This window comes from Solea solea, chromosome 3 (genome assembly GCF_958295425.1).
Source record: "Solea solea chromosome 3, fSolSol10.1, whole genome shotgun sequence".
Lineage (NCBI taxonomy): Eukaryota > Metazoa > Chordata > Actinopteri > Pleuronectiformes > Soleidae > Solea > Solea solea.
The window spans coordinates 3,809,301-3,827,349 of NC_081136.1; the positions used below are offsets into that span (position 1 = coordinate 3,809,301).

Here is an 18,049-nt window from a genome sequence, read left to right on the forward strand (position 1 = left end):
TCCATTAGTCACTCATTCCACGCCAGCCACTTGACCTTTTCACTCACTATGTGACAACAACAAACTTCTTGTTTTCTGTAACTGGAGCCCGGCGTGGACGGGAGGCAGACGGGACTCTGAAAAGTCAACACCTCTGGAAACTGCGTTTGAATGAAGCGGCTAATATTTCACTTCCTCCATCGAGGAGGATTATGTTTTACTGTCCTGTCCTGTCCTATCTGTTGCTGGTGATTTCCCCTGTGGTTGATAGTATTCTAGTCTGTCTAGCCTTTGTAAACAGAAATGAATATGTAAATAAAACTACTAATGGCAGTCACTGATACATTTTTACATTAAAATTAGCAGCTAAATGCTTTTTAAAACTGTGTAAACTCATTAACTCGCCAGAAAAGGAATTATTTTTCCCTATTTTTCCTCATTTAAGTCACAAATGTCTAAAAAAACGTTTTCCGTGAGCACGCCATTGACCCGTGAACTCTCTTATAAAAGCAGGAGTATATATATATTTATATATATATATATATATTTATATATATATATATATATATATATATATATATATATATACGCGACATGTAGAAAAACACAAAAAGAAGACGACAACAACGACAGCAAATGGAAAAGCAAGAGAGGCGGAGCTATGACATCATCATTTTCCCGCAGTTGAGGTATTGGTCGTCTAAATGAAAACTCAAAGGTGTCGTTTTTAGATTAGGAATCTCTTTAGAATGGGAAGCCTGTGGCCAAGAGGATAGGGATTGGGCTTTTAAGCAGAGGGTTGCCGGTTGCCAGGGGCACTCGAGTGCAAAAATAACATATTATGTTATTGTATTTCATGTGTCTGAAGTCCAGCCATTTTATTTTATTTAAGAAACTTTAACATCAAAACATGGTGTAAAATGGCAGCCGGGCTTTTATACCGTCACTGTGAGGAAATATCTGAGCGGTAGCTTTCATACAAACATGTCGTTTCCAAGAAAAGAAACAGCTGCACGGTCTCACACACACACACACACACACACACACGTGTGAAGGATGAGGTAAAGACAACAAGCCTGATGAACCAGATATGAGTGCGATTCTTAGAAACTGGGGTGTTTTTTGTTGCTTTTGAAAAAACAGGACTCTGCCGTACTTACTCTGCTATGTCTAGGTATCCGCAGGACGCGGCGGCGTGGAGGGGGATCCAGCCCTCGTTGTCCGGCTGGTTGATGCTGGCTCCGTGCTCCACCAGGAACGTCACCATGTCAACGTTGTCGTCTATGCATGCCTAAGAAAGAGAGAGAGAGAGAGAGGGAGAAAAGGAGGATAAGACCAGTGTACAAAAAAGAAGTTACAAATAGCTCGCACACAACGGGAATTGCACAACGTATGATACCAGACTTGAACACGCGACCGGAATTAGTGGGGAATTTTGGCAGCTGTGGCGAGTCCCGAAAATGCCTGCACATAGCAGGGCTGTTTAAAATACCACATAGTGTAGTACAGCTGATGGAGGCTCTGAACTCTACATGTTCCTCGACTGCAAAAACAGTCAGGGAATCTATTTACAGTTTCTTTAAAGCGTGAGGGGTAAAAGGGTGAAACCGCATTTAACTGCTTGAATTTCTTCTTTTTCGCTTATTCAATCATCAGCTAGTAGCTAGCTAGCTTCATAAATACAACCCAACTCATTATAGTCAATATGAGGTAGTCAATATCAGGCATGTTTGATAATTGTCGATTTATCAAATCTACCAATTAGAGCTGCAACTAACGATTATTTCGGCTAATCTGTTGGTTTTTCTAACGATTAATCGAGTAATCGCTTGGTCCATAAAATGTCAGAAAATTTTGTAATTGATTAACCGGGTAATTGTTTCAGCTCCGCGACGCATTTTTGTTCTCAGAAACTTGATAAATGTTGCAAAATCAAAGACTGTCATCCAGAGTTTGTTTTTGTTTCATGTATTCAATATTTTTGTTTATACATATTTTTCATGGAAAATAGTGCAGATATAAAATGAAGATTTTGAGAGACAAACCGTTACTGACGTTAACCAGTTTTTTGTTTCTTAATAATTAAACGTTTTAATTAATTTAAAAAAGAAAGGTGTGCTAAAAATTAGACACAGGTACAATGTAGTAGGATGTAGCCTTTTTTTTTTTTTTTTTTTATACTTCCAAGTCCTTTAGTGGCGCAAAACAAAAGTGACACCCACAAAAATAAACAACACCAACAAGAGGGAGAGATCTATTTTGAGGTCGTGTGACTCATTTACTGGCAGGTGTTGTGTGAGAAAGTGTTGTTGTTGATAAAAATGCTATTCAAAAGACTGAATATGTAAAATATCTAATATAATAACATATTCTGGACGGTTGGCAGCTGCTTTTGTGGCTACTACATGCTTGAGATGGAGCAAAGTGACTAGATGTGATTAAAATAAACATTATTGGTGAGATAATGTGACAAATAAGGACACAGTGACATGAAACAATGGAATAGCTTTGTTATCGTGTTAAACCAATTGGGACTGCGATACGAGTTTACAGGTGACAGTAACTCAAGTGATAATGCAAAAAAAAAGTGTGTTAAAATTGGGAATATAATGTATTTAAGTGCACATACTCATGTGTGTACACATACAGACTAAAGGCCCCTTAGATTTGTGAGGACCTGCTAAAAAGTCCTTATAAAGACAGGTTACAAACTAAAGTTGTCCTTACAGGCTTCTACAGACATAAACACATACAGACAGACAGACACAGGTCCTGAGGTGAAGAAGTTACCTTAAACCAAAGACACCTAATGTGACCTCATAAGCCGTGGTCACACATTAAACTCCTGCAGAAACATAACAAACAGCAGAGGTAGCAGCAGACTAAACAACGCTCTCAACACTCAATTACTTCAAATCCGCCAATAACCGAGAATAAAAACTAAACTAGACCCTAAACCCTCTCCCCCCCCACCCTACACCGTGAACACACCGTGAAAGGAAACGCCCCACTCTCTCTCTCTCGCTCTCTGTCATGTGGTTGCTATGACAACAACAGCGTTGACAAGCGAAACAGATACACATGATTACACAGCGGCCTCACGTTCGGGGCACACGACTATCTGGCTGGAATCCTTGTCCAAATTTGGGCCGTATGCGGTGCCGTACATGGCCACAGATGAAGAGCGCCTGTGTGGAGGCCTCACTGAGCTTATCTGACCGTGCGTGTGTGCGTGCGTGCTTGGGCTGTTTGACAGAGTTACTTCAGGTGCACATGGACTGTGTTCATGTGACTTTATCGTTTAAAAAAAAAAAAGAGTAAACAAAAACAGGAAAAAGTGGAGCAGTTTCTTACTGAAAAATGAAACGACATTTACATTCCGAGATTAGAAAACCTTTACACTCAGAGATTAGAAAATGTTTGCATTCTGAGATTAGAAAATGTTTGCATTCTGAAATTAGAAAACGTTCACATTCTGAGATTAGAAAATATTCACATTCAGAGATTAGAAAACGTTCACATTCCGAGAACAGAAAATATTCACATTCATACATCAGTGTTTACAAAACCTGGAAATCATGATGTTCTCAAATGTCTTTTCAGTTTTAATGATTGTTTTTGTCAAATGGAGCAAAGAAACCAGAACACTTGTATTAATTGTAAAAAAAAAAACAACTCTAAAACCAATTAATCGATTATCAAAATAGTTAATAATTAATGGAAAAAGGGTTGCAGCCCTAAATGACACCTTCATGTGTTTGTTGGTGGAGACTTTTTCCTCGTGTGGGGAGAAAACTGTGATATCAAAACAGCCAAGACTGTATTTAATGCAGATTGAATCGAGGATTTGTCATCATATATTCTGTCAGGTGTGAAAGACGTTTTCCTTTGGTGAAGACGGAGGCAGACAGGTGTGTCACCCTCTGCTGGTCCTCGCCTCCAGAGACTCATTATAATGGGGTCTCCCATTCTCGTGGGATTTCACATAAATAATAGTGGCCCCTGTCAGGAGTCCACTGAGACAGCTGAACTGGCAACCAAGACAAACTGTCTGTAAATTACTGAATTCACCTTCTTTTTCACAACTCGACAAGATTAGAATGTGAAAACACAGCTGCAGAGCACAATCTGGAGCAGAAATATTTATAAATGTGCTTTACAAACTTACTGTACGTGGAAATAACCATTTTTTAATGGAGCTGAAACGATTCAATGTGATTCTTATTTGCCTAAGCTTTTAAAAAATTACTTTTTGCTTCATATCAGACAAAGCAAACTACTTGAAAAACTACTTTCTGAATCTGATTCAAGAAATAACTGATTAAAATAATCATTTAATATTAGTGTAGACCTTGTTTAAACCAATTCTAAGTGGAGTTTATTTTTCCTGAAGGCAATTGCCGCAAATTAGCAAATCACAAAGATTGAAATGTAATTCTTCAAATTTGTATTAGTTTCACCTTCCAATAGTTTCCTCTCATGTGACGATGAAAACGCCCCGCGAGCCTAAACAGACGACGTGAGATGACATAAGACAGTATACATATCTGATGTTGTCTGAGGTCAAGGACCATTAACAAACCGGCACTGCTTTGATATTTCGTCCTATTTTCATTTTCCTCTTTTTTTAATGTGTCAAAGCCAAAAGCTTCTGTTTCTCGTCTAAATCCTCCCACTGGAGTTCCTCTCCCACTTATCTCTTCAAAGTCTTCTCCTTCTCCAAGAATGGGAAACAAGGTGAACGCTGCTTTAATTGAGCACTTGTACTGTAGATATTTACACACACACCTGCATAATACACCTAAACAACAATAATTACACATAACCTACTGTAAATATTGTCATTTTAGATGACTTATATTTTAGAGAAGGTACCTATTGTATATTATTATGCTAATGTATATATTTTATTGTCTAATGACTTTTCTTAAGACTGCGTTACACTCTTAGAAAGGTCACTATTGTACATTTTTTTATAATTAATATCTCAATTAAAAAGATTTAAAAAAATTCGGGTTGTTCATAATGCTTTGTAAAAAAAAAAAAAAGTAAAACAAAAGGGAAATGGTTGTCGTTAATAGATTAGTATGCTATTATTTGACCAGTCCTACCCACTTGAGTGTCTGTCTCTACCTAACCTTCCCTCTTGTCCTTTCTCTCCCTCACCTGTCCTATGTCCCCCATTTTTTTTCATTTCACCCCAACCTGTCTAGACAGATGGCCACACACCTTTGAGTCTGGTTCCGTCAGAGTTTTTTTCTCTTCACTGATGCCTTGTGCTTCCTCATTGTGTGAACTGTTGGGTTTCTATTCTCTCTATAATATATTACTATGTACAGTGTCTTGAGATAAAGTATGTTATGAGTTGGCACTATACAAATAAAATTGAATTGTTTTAGAGCATCCACTTTAAGTCACAAATCCAACAATTAATCTGGTTAAAACAAGCTATCTAGATAGCTAAGTTTTCAGCTTCTAAAATGTGAATATTCTCTGGTTTCTTTGCTTGATATAACAAAGAAATCATTGAAATTATGACATTACACAGGTCTATAATTGAGAAAATAACCGTCCGATTAATCATTTATGAAAATAAATAATCTTAAAAGTGCTCTTTTTAACCTACAGATAATAACCTATAGAGAAGTGTTTGCGACCATGACGCAGATAAATCTGAGAAAGAAGAGAAAGTATTCGGTGTCTTGACAGCAGGCAGAGGGAGTGAGTCACGCCTGGGCATAAAAAGAAGAGGAGAGATGGCGATGGCGCTTGTTAATTTTCGAGTTATATAAGGAAACATTATGGTCTTAATCCTGTCCAACGCGTCACAATCGGACCCCCCAAGTGACTTATAGAGACGAGTGCTGTGCTCGCAGTGACACACTCAGAGGTGTTATGACTCATTCTCAGACACAGAATTCACCATTTTGCAGACAACAGTCCATAGGTGTACAGACACACTACAAGGCTGACATAATGTACCGAGTTGTGGAAGTTTTTCTTGAAATTGTCCAGAAGAGACTGAGACGTGACAACTCAAAATGTCCACACAAGTCCTGAGGGACTGAGAACACGAGATAATATCCCAGTTCACAAACTCTGGAGAACGTGTCGACTCGATTTTCAGATTTTGAGGAACGGTGAGATGGCGTCAGATGAAAGACGCCTACGTTCGCAGCCTGCAAATGAATAAACACGAGGACAACATGTACTGTTAATAACAAGGACCAGGGAGCACAGTCACACACAGATTGACATGAATTGACGTTGTTTTTTCCAGCACCAGCTGATTGAAGAACACTTGAAATATTATAGCGTATTTGCACAACAGAGTAAAAACAGTCAGTAATTATATTTAAACATTCATTATGGACTTTAATTTTTTGCTTTTAAATTTAAGCTGCACTGTAATATTGTCTTTTATTTGGTTGTAAATATGAAATCAATACATCACTTATGTGTTTGGGGGCCTCACTATTAAGTGTCATGTACACAAATGGTACATTTCTTTTAATTGAAAGTGATATTTTAAAGGTAACTAATGGTATAGGAGCGATACCCTTGTCCTTGCTGTCATTACTGATGAATTAAACTCTCTAAAACAGGTCATCTTCTGGGAAGTTGATGTAATTGAAAGAAAAAAATCAAGTACTAATTTAATGAATGGACACAGGATGCTGCGTTTGATTAGTCGATGCAGTTTCATGTACGTTACGTGGCCAGTTCTGGAAAATGTATGTAACAACAAAAACAGGAAATAATGAGAAAACAAATTGAATTTTAGGATTAGAAACAATACTATTTGTATGGTAAACATTTACATGGCTATTAAAATGTCCAAATTACCAAAAACAGTATAATATCCCACTTTTAATGTTGGGTATCATTTGAATTGTATCAATTCTGGTTCCAATTCGGCTCATCAGTTCATGTTCTCATAGATTGCAACTTTCAATTTCAGTATGATTAAAAAAAAACTTCTCTATAAAACAAAAAAACTTATTTTAGGAATCAAACCACAACATTTTCCTCCGTTTACAGGTATTATCGACAAAATTCATCCGTTGTGACAGAACCAGCTTAACCATCATATACACCAAAGGTCTAATGGTGAATAATAAGTGTTTCAAACCTTACTTTCTCACACCACGACATACAAGATTGGCATTATTCGAGCAGCACAAAAAAAAAGGCACCCGTGATGTGCACCTAAAGTATGAAAAGAAGCTTGTGCTGTGACAGCAAAGAAGAACATGGGCTCAGGCCTCGTCAGGAACATAAATAAATAGAGAAAGGCTTCATTTTAAAGCACCATGGGGGTAACTCGGCCCCTGAAGGCAGCACATAAAGAGCAAGACCACTGGGAGACGACATCAAAAACTTATGTTGCAAAGAGAGATGTGGGGGGGCATCTCAAGGTGCCATCTCTGTTTTTTTAAAACATCCAACATCTAACAGACCTGGCTTTATACTGAGGGATTCTCATGACCTTTTATGCAAAACAAAAGACCATTTCATATCATGTTTAGTTCACACAACAAACTTTAATAGGGCTGGAACTAAGGATACTATTCATAATTAATCTGTCCATTATATTCTCAATTTAGTCACGTAGTTTAGTCCATAAAGTGCTGATAAATGTCGATCAGGGTTCCTCAAACCTCAAAATGATGTCTTGTTTTGTCCACAACCCAAAATTCTTAATCACTTGTTTATGAATGTTTTCTGGTTTCTTTGCTCCGCGTGACACTTAGAAGCTAAATTTTGAATAAAATACTAAAACTAATGGTTGCCCGATTAATAATCGATAAACCTTTGCAGCCTTAAACTCTGACACCTATGAAATCTGTGGATTTTTATAGACGTTTACATCATCTGTTGAAAATCAAGATATGGGATTAATAAACCTAATCTAGAACTCCAAGGAAAACCAATCCAAAAAGGGCACAGAGGCATTAGTAGGAACTTCTAGGAGCTTCTAATGTTTTCTTGTGTGCCTTTAATTTACGCAAACTTACCATTTAACCAAACTCCACTCATAAACACAGTACACAATTAGAGAGTTGAGTTTTGCTACGTCCTGGAAACACGTCCAGGCCCTCACTGTGGGCACAGCTACTGTGTGTACGGGAAGAAGAAGCAGGGGTAGGTTTATTATCGAGTCTGCCGTCGTGCAGAAAAGCTCCGAGCTTAATTTAGAAGCACTCCACATCAAGGAGACACTTGAAGACCCCTCCCCTCCTTGACTTCCTTTAGTATCACCCTCAGATGGACGACTTTAGCGCTGAAAAGCTGCTGCTGCTGCTGTTGTGGCGCCTCCACTGTTTTTTTTTTACTGCTTAGAACTCGGTGACACAGATAAAGTAGACGGGTAAAGACACTGTGCCAGCAGGTAATCTACATTCAGTGGCTGGAGTGGAGTGGAGCGGTGCCTGCACATGCTAACAACCATGACTGGCAGTTAGCTTGGCTGCTAAGGACAAACAATGTATATGTTAAAGAAAAAAGACCACCCGTGTGTTAACACTTCATTCTACCCACAATATGGTGTTCTTTGCTTTAAAACAAGTGTTCTATATGTACTAAAGATAAGGTTCTCGCCACCTTGCACCTAAAGGGAAAAACAAGCTTTAAAGTGGAAGTGAACGACAGAAACAGGGAAGAACAACATCCTAAAAGGCCACCGTAGTTCCCTGACACACTTGGGAAAAAAGGAGTGCAATCTGCAATCTCGCCATTAGATGTCACTCATTCTTTCCTACAGCCATAACATTTTTTCCACGTTAAGTGAATATTAAAACTGTCATCAATCCAAAATGGTTGTTAAACTGTATTTTTGACAACTTCCAATAAAAATTTATGACGAAACAAAAAAATGTGTACCAAACTTAATGCACAACAGGTTCAACACATAAGAATAAAGAATAAAAACATATGTTTATAGGCATGAAATGCTGTTTTCCATCTGGCACACAACAAAAACCTATGGTTAATTCTCCTTATCACATAATCAACCCATAGGTTGTTAACTTTTAGCAGAATAAAAGTGAAGCATAGTGTCCTGACATTACTGTAAGTGAACGTAAAACCTCGGCCACTCTTTACAGAAAGGAAATGATACAACTTCTTATTTGTATTGTTTTAAAAACAACGGTGGGCGTCTCAACCAAGCCCATTTAACCTATAGTAGCACTGAGCTACTGTATGTGCATAGTTCAGGTTTAGCCCTTATTTGTCAAAGGCAGCATCAGGAATTCTGCTCAGTGTTGTGTAACGACATTCTCCGCTTTACAGCAACAGAATCCAGGTTCCTCTCGATGAGACTCCACCATACAGAGATGTAAAACTACAACAGCATCAAACACAGAGATTATCACAGCAATGTTTAGTTTTGGAGCAGCTGTTCAAAAACCCCCCAAACCACAGAAGGCTCGAGTCGCTCTTACTTCGATTGTGATCAGGGGTTTCTGCAAAAGCTTTTTATCTACACTGAACTAGTGTTTTAGAGACGCTGCTTATGAAAACGGGCACCAGAGTGAAAATAATCTCAATATGCCAGCCTTGCCCCACCTCTGCTATCATGTTGCTATTTTTGTGGTCCTCTTCTTGTGTTGGGAGTCGAGCTGAAACAATTACTCGATTAATCGACTATAATAAACTATTGTTTCCGCTTCTTAAATGTGTATATTTTCTGTTTTCTTTGCTCCATATAACAAAGAAATCATTAAAAACTGAATTATTTCAGTTTGTAGACAAAACTGAGAACATCAACACTTCGAGGTTTGACAAACGCTGATCAATCTTTTTTAACCTTTTCTGACATTTTATGGACCAGACGATTACTCCATTAATCGCAAAAATAATCGGCAGATTATGATAAATCGATTATTTTTGTGGTCGTCTTCTTCATGTGTTGGGAGTTTGTTTGGTGTATTTGCCTTTATTTTCCTTTTATTGGTCACACTATCTTGGTCAATTCTGTTTCTGCGATTGTGATTTCCTTAAAAATAACAGCATGTACACGGTGAGAAAACTTAACGTGCATGCTCAAAGTCTTGTTCTCCATTTTTAATGTTTTGGCAACGTCACAGTGCCACATAGAGGCTTGGCATACGTACTACAGTGAGCGCGCCTTTAAAAGATTTCCTGAAACGATGACGCGTTCAGAACAAAAGAGAAAAATGATCGTATATGGCTCGTTCTGTTTCCATGTGGATTAGGATTAAAGAAAGCATTACAAAACAAACTCGTAAAAACTAATTATTTTGATTTTTTCTGCCATATTACATAATCATTTTGCACTTTTATTGAGACCTTTTTAAGACTTCCAAGAAACAAGAAACTGCATCAACAACAAAAGTTTCAACACACAAGTTTTACCCATATAAAGAAACATAAAATATGGACAACATGGCAGCTTCTTCTGGAGCTGAACCTGGCCTCTCTCCCCCCCGGTGCTCTACAACTTCTCTCTGCAACCACCTAACCAGCGATCAGCCAGACCCTGGACTAGCATACCAGTGGAGAAATTCCCAGATAAGTAATACTCCTAGCCTCAGGGCTGCAGGCATCAGTGCTCTGGCCACTCCTCACGCGCTACGTCACCGGCTCAGAGGCGCGCAGCCACTTCCACAAAAGGAATTCCTTCTCGCCGCCTGCATGCATTATGTATCTGTGCCTGCATGAGTGCAAGTGCGCGAGATTGGGGCCGCGGCGCTGAGAGGTGGACGTGAAAAAAAATCTGATTCTGTAAGGTGACGCGAGTGTGTTTTACACCTGAGACACACGGGAACAAAAAAAAGGAGATCACAGCTTCTGTGCAACTGTTAGCAGGGTTCAGGAGGCCAGAGGGTGCGAGGGGTGGGGAGGGTTAGAGCGCTGCAGGGCGACCAGCTGGGTCCCTATACTAAATGAGCCCTGTTGGGATCTGTAACCAGAACACACACACACACACACATCAGTAGTCTAGCTGCTGCTGCTGCTGCTGCTGCTACTGAGGACAACCATATAAGGCCCTGGGATTCCCATGGAGAAAAAAAAAGGAGACCAGGATTGAGGAAGAGAGAGGGGGGAAGAAAAAAAATGCCAGCAAGATCCTAACTGTATGTTTCACTTGGGCTTTCTCTCCACAGCCAAAACAATAGCCTCACTTTAGAGCCAACAAGGCAAAGGGAGGGGGAGCACCAGTGCAGAGAGGTCAGATAGCAACGGAGAGATGAGGCAGAATACGACCCCTGTTGATATTTCCGTATAATAGAAGCCTTATGCAGAGGCTACGACACAGAGGACAGCTCAGTCAGCAGTCACTGTCCGTCCACTAAAGAGGGCATTGAGTGTGGTACACAGAGCAAGCAAACCCCCCTACCCTCGTTTCTACGCAGTGTATCGGCATTATGTCACCATTCACTGCGACGGGCGATGAACCCGACAAGGTTAAATGAAGAGTATAGATGCCAGGGGTCTATACTGAAGCCACTCCGCCAATTTACAGCCATTAGCCGAAAGCGTATGGATCATCGCCACCGGGGTGAAACTCCAAAGGACCGCGACTGCTACGCAAAACTAACACCGCCTATCACCTACCGCCTATCACCTACCACCTATTGATCGTTGTTTCACCAAAACTTAAAATCATGATGTTCTCAAATGTTGTGCTATGTGTGTACACACCAAAGTTATTCAGTATTCAAATTTTTAATTCTCATTTAAAAAGCTGAAAGCTACAATTTGTTTTAACTATTTCAAAAAACTGGCTGATTACCAAAATATTGTTGTCAATTGGAACTGAGCAACCTTGCAACAAGGCTACAAGACAATTTTGATAATCAACTATTTTCAGCTTCTTAAATGTACAAATGTTGTGGTTTCTTTGCTCCGTATAACAAAAACAAACCTTCAAAACTGAATAATTGCAGTTTGTGGACAAAAAAAACATAATTTCGGGGTTTTAGAAAACAAAAATAAACATTTTAACTCTTTTTTTGTCATTTTTACCAGAAAACTAATCAATGAATCAACGAAATAATGAAAAGATGAATCAAATAAGACGATATTTGTTTGTTGCAGCCCTAAACCTTGACTTTAAATTAGAAAATGTCAATTTATTTTGCTGCAACACATACTACACAATTTAAAAGCAATGAAATGAAAATCAATTAAATCCACCGTTGTTGCATGTTATGAATAAAGAGAATGTGTGTGTAGTGGCAGTGCTCGTAGCTTTCTATATGCATGCATGTCTATGTTGGACTTGCATTAGCGATAAGAGCAGAGGGAGTGGAAGAAGCAGGCTCACTAGTGGAGCCTCAAAGAGGAAATGAGAAAAATAAACAGCCACTTCCTGTTCCTCTCTGGCCTGAAATCTCCAACACCCTGATCCTCTGACCAGAACCACATCAGTAAAGGAAAGACGAGCAGAGAGCTGTGTTTTTTGCCTCTGCATTTCTGGGAGCCTGCCAGCACTTGGCATGAGAGGCATCCATTTTTTTTTATGTTGCGCTACAAAACAGCCCTAATTAAACACAAAAGCGTATGGAAGCAAATAAACTGAATTAAAGTTCCTCTTTTGATTATCTGCCACATCAGTGATGAGTATCAGCTGCGGCTACAACCAATGCTCACACACAAGAACACACGATTATGCACCAACTGGTTCATTCTCTGCGCTTGAGACCGTTCAGTATTTTTATTATTATTTATTAAATGAATTTGGTTTGGAATAATAAAAGTGTAATAAATAGAATTCATTTGTGTGTGTGTCCACTATCTATTCAGGAAAACAACGTCACTGGCTCTAAGCACTGTTTTGGTTTTTTTTTTAATGTTTTTATGCAACAGCTGGACATGTTTTGGTTCATGTATTATTCATTAATAACTCAGTGACCTGACTTTTAAGCTCCATAAAAGCATGAAATAGTGTCTCTGGGGACACTGGTGACTCGGTGTCATATTTTGACATTTCTCTCATGACTGAACTCCAGTATTTTTCTTGCGTACATTCATTTACAGTAATTGTGGGAATCACAGACATGTGGGAATCACAGACATGTGGGAACATGTGTTGCAACTCATTATTTTTCATAATCTGTTGATTATTTTCTCCTTTAATCGAGTAATCGTTTGATCAACATTTTCTGACATTTTATGGACCAGTGTTTTCAAATGTCTTGTTTGGTCCAAAAGCCAAAAACTATTGAGTTTGAATGATTTCTTTGTTATATGCAGCCAAGAAACCAGAAAATATACAATATTCATATTCAAAAGCTGAAAAAAAATCCTTAAAAACACTCAAAATATCAAAAACAGTTTAACTCAGCAATCGATTAATCGAGTCATTGTGTCAGCCCTAGTGGGAACCTCACGATACCAATTAAATCACGATACAACGATTCTGTGACAACCGATATATTTTGAAATGTTAAAAAGTGCAAGATTTCTCTATTTTGCATAACGTCTATGTAAACAATTACTCGATTAATACTAAACTATTTTGATAATCGATCATTGGTTTGAAGCTTTTTTTCATGATTAAAACCCAATTTCTGATCATGTCAGCTTCTTAAATGTGAATATTTTCTTCATTTCTTTGCTCCACGTAAAGAAATCGTTAAAAACCGAATCATTTTGGTTCGTGGACAAAAACAAGCTCTTCCAGGTTTGACAAACCACTAAATCGACATTTTGACTTCCTGTCTTAAATAAAAACAAATACATATTCAGAAATGCTTATGTCACTGCAGACGTTCCTTCACCAGTTAAGTCAGCTGAATCCCTTTTATTGTCCAGTGAGAGAAATATGAATACGTATAAAAACATGAACAACATTCGCTCCAGGCTAACACGCGGATGCGAGTCCATTTCAATAAGAGGCCAGAGGACGCATTCAGACTGTCAAGGCTCGGCCAGGACCGCTTACCGACACTGCACTGACTCACAACAACACTAATGGAGAAGGGATCACAGCAAAAACAGGTTAATTCAGTCTTCTGACCACAACCGAAACATCAGAGCTAATTATCTGCAAGGAAAGACAATACAAGTGTACTGGCTCCCAATCTTATCAGCTAAAATTAGCTTTAAAAAGGGAAATTTTTTATGTCATTAGTAGACGCAGGTGGATTTTCTTGAACTGTGTCATCGTGAATTTACACATGCATGTTGTTTTTAGGTTGTTTTTAATAATTTGAACATGTTTTCTGATTTTCCATCTCATTAAATATGAATATTTTCAGTTTTCTAAGCTCCAAATAAAAAAAAACCTCAGTGACACTTAGTCATTTTGGTTTGTGGACAAAACAAGACATTTTGTAAAAAACATTTGAACCACTAAACTCAACAGACTCAACGATTATGAAATTGCTGCCCTATTTTGTTTTTAAATCATCACAAAATCCAGATTATGACTTGTGACCCAATCACGGCTGTTCACCTCTGTCCCTCATTTCATCATCTGAAGAAGCAGCCATTTTGAGAGTAAACGGAAAGAATGCAACCTCACCCTTACACAAGACAACAAATGGACATGTGCTTTCTCTCTCTCTCTCTCTCTCTCTCTCTCCTTCTCTCCCTCCTTCTCCCCCGTCTTTGACTTAATTGTCATTATTGCTGTGGAGGACGATGCAGAAATGCACACACACACAGTCTCTGGTGCTTTGTCCAGGTGTTTTGTGTTCAAAAACAGCTCATAAAAAAAAACCACTCGGTGTGAGGCGTGCAACTGCCGCCAAGCAAACACCAGCGGGATGGCTTCAAGAAGAAGAAGAGGAAGACCTGACTTAAGAAAACAGACACTGTGTGTGCTATGGGGCAGAAAAAAAAGAAAACAAGCTGAAGTCATCCCACAAACATTTCACAGCAGCTCAACAGTCGGTTTAGAGAAGTAAGATTCATTTGTAAAAGGTTCTACACGTTATCTCCACACGTGGAGGCAAATATTCATTCATCCTATATAAGGTCAAGTCCGCGTCGGCAGCTCTGCCATTCAGCCGGTGCACTCATGTACGTACGTGGCAGCAAATTCACTCCACTGAGGAATTCTCCCTTACGACCCCAGGTGAACCAGTTCCAACCTGCAGCGACGCTCGACTGAAATACTTCAGCCAGCACCCGCTTGGGGGGGGTGGGGGGGCCTGTGGCATTTCACCTATGTTGTGTTATCACAAGACTGTCATAAAGCGAGAGAGTTGGAATCCGGTCTAAAGAGAATGTGTGAAACCCCCCCCCCCCCCCCCCCCCCCATTATGAAACCACTGTCGCAAATCGGATACACTTGTATGTGTGTGTGGTGCAGTGTCTTGAAATAGCGCACACGTGTGTCACAATCGGCAGACGAACCTGGCGCGTTTGTGACGCTTTGGCGCGCAAAACCCCCGCGAGGAGGACTTCCTGCTGTTGATTATGGGGTTGGTGGTGGTGGTGGAGAGAGAGGGAGAGAGAGAGGCTGAGCGGAGCGGCATGCAAGGCCAGCAAGACAAGGAGAGACACGCCAATTATACAGACACCACCAGGTAAAATATATGTACACGAGCCGGGGCCTGTGATTCTAAAATTAACACGCGGGGAGGAGGCGCTTCATTCGGTGACTCACCACATGGAGCATTTCAATGATCCACACACACACCAATAATCCAAAACAAACGCAATAAAACCAGGCGACTGGTGTGGCTGATCGGTGCCTTTCTAAAAAGGGAGTTGACGCCATAAAGTCATGGAGAATTTGAGGATTTGAGCACTTTCATGCTCCATTTTCACACATTTCCAGCACCTTACTGCTCCGGTTGATTTCTGAGAAAACATACTTTTGACCCCAGTAGAAGGAGATGGTGATATTGCAATAAACAAAAGCCAAAACAGTATTTTATTACAGCCACCGTCACACATGGCAGTGACATCCCAGCAGTGTTTTTCATTTAGACTCTGACATACTTACTTAATTCCTTCATCTAATAAGAAAACTATTCAGTGAATTTGCTTTTTGTTGTGAAAAAAATGACTACTTTAAGCAGTTTCAAGTAATTCATCCAAAATTCAAGTGTTTTTCAACCCATACAAACCCTAATTTGAAGTTCAGCTACTCCGATTTGGTGCCTGTTATGCAAAAATCAAATAGCTTCAGTACTTGCCAGTCACTCCATCCATTATGCGATTGATTTTTAAAATGAAAATGAGGTAATAAAAGACATCACACCACCAGCACTGTCCATTTACTATTGTCCCTGCTGTTGTTTGAAGGCTTCTCTGGCTTTGATCAATGTTGATCCAGGCCTGCTTTGATTCTTCCATCCCCGCCGTTGCCGGCCGGTGTCGTGTGTTTGAAGTCAAACAGATGATGTGTGGTGATCAGTTGCAGTTTTCCTGTTCCCTTTCATGTGGTTAGTATTATCCTAATGGAGTTAATGTTTCCACTAACTGACTCTATTGCCGTTTGGGATTCGTCAATATTTTTCAGAGTAATGCTTTTGATCGTACACCAGAAATATCACGCATGCAAAATAATAACTAATCGCGTTCATGTAGCACGGGCACCTGACTAGTCGGGGTAGCAGACAAAGAACAATGAAACCTAGACAGTCTAGATTCCAGTGTATGAATTATTAAGTTACATCTTAATGTATTCTGGAATATGTTAGAAACGCATGAATGACTGGCTGGCTGCTCTTATGGAGCATGACTTTCAACCTCGACAAAAGAGCACAGGGCATTTTTCATGGAAAGGTAATGTGAAAGCAGACGGCTTCCAAAAACAGACAACAATTGATGCAAGACAGTCAAACAAAGTATTTTCATGTCGCCTCTACGCACAACAAACTACTCCTGAGCAGTGGCCTGTTTTCACCCTCTATCGTCAAAAAATATTAGACCCTGCTGCCAATTAAGTTTTGCCTTAAGAAAAGGTTCTTTTAAAAGACACAGCTAATGGAAAAGGAAAATGAAAACGTCGTAAAAGGAGCCGTCATCTTCCTTCTAAGGCACTTTTCATGTAACACCTCATGTCATTTTGAATTGGCAAATGAATAATTTCCAGGAGATGCTTAAAATAAATCTATAACACCTTCATTTCATGCATGTTATTTTCAACTTATGCACATAAATCTTTACTTAAGAGTAGGGAAATTCAGCATAGCTGGTTAGGGACCCAAAGAAAATCTACTGGGGGGGCCGAGTCAGGCTTTGGGAATGAATTTGTCTTGTTTTGGTCTAAAGAGACAACAAAGAAGAATGACAGCCTGCTGTAAACCACACAGGTACAACTCAAGTACACATACGTGGAAAGCTATACTTCTCTTGATAATTTCCAGCAGGCTATGCATAGTTCAAAGTTCTTAATCAGTGTTTGAAGTTCCTTTCTTAAGCTTTTTAAAAGGAAAGCTCTGCCCAGTCCTAAAACCTAAATATCAAATGCAGATATACCATGATTTGTATTAATGTCCTTTCCAAATAAACCCACGTGCATGATGGGAGCACAGGTTCATCCTCTGGGATAATTTCATGTGTTATTTATACCGCTTACATCCACAAGCTCAGGAAATAAGATGTCACACATCTTGTAGAGTAGTATAACAGGTGAGATGGTGGGATTTTCTTCTTCGGGCAGAACGAAAACAAGGCTTGGGGTCTGTGAGAGGATGCTACAAGGTTGATGCACCTTCTTCAAGGGTAATTTTCATGCTTTTCCAGCACATTACAGCTAGGGTGAAATACAAGAGATACTGTAGTTTTAAGAAGGTATAAACAACCACAACACTCAAGTGAGGTCCAGACAGAACTGTTTTATTTAGCTTTTCCGACTTATTTTATTCCTCCAACTAATAAGCAATCTATTCAGTCAATAAGCAAATTTGTTGTGAAAGAAATACAGTCATTACTTTAAGCATTTCAAGCACCTTTGTGAACCATGTATGATGACTCTATCAGGAAAAAGGAGGACATGCCAAAGGCATTTCTGGCCAGCTCCGAGTCTCAGAGTTGGCGCTGTAGTGAGATCACAGCAATTATGTAACGTGCTAAAATGAGTGATGCTGGCCTGGATGAGAAAGAAACACCTCACCATCTTCCACCACATGCCCCTGCA

The 18,049-nt window shown here is 39.4% G+C and overlaps 1 protein-coding gene across 6 annotated transcripts in view; it reads right to left on the reverse strand.

Moving 5' to 3' along the window:
* ppp1r12a (protein phosphatase 1, regulatory subunit 12A) overlaps positions 1-18,049 on the reverse strand; it is a 55,305-nt gene that overhangs the window by 32,268 nt on the left and 4,988 nt on the right. For all 6 annotated transcript variants that reach the window (XM_058624374.1, XM_058624370.1, XM_058624371.1 and 3 more), the window contains exon 2: positions 1,140-1,270. In XM_058624374.1, coding sequence (XP_058480357.1) covers positions 1,140-1,270 — 131 coding nt within the window. The remainder of the gene's footprint in view (positions 1-1,139; positions 1,271-18,049) is intronic.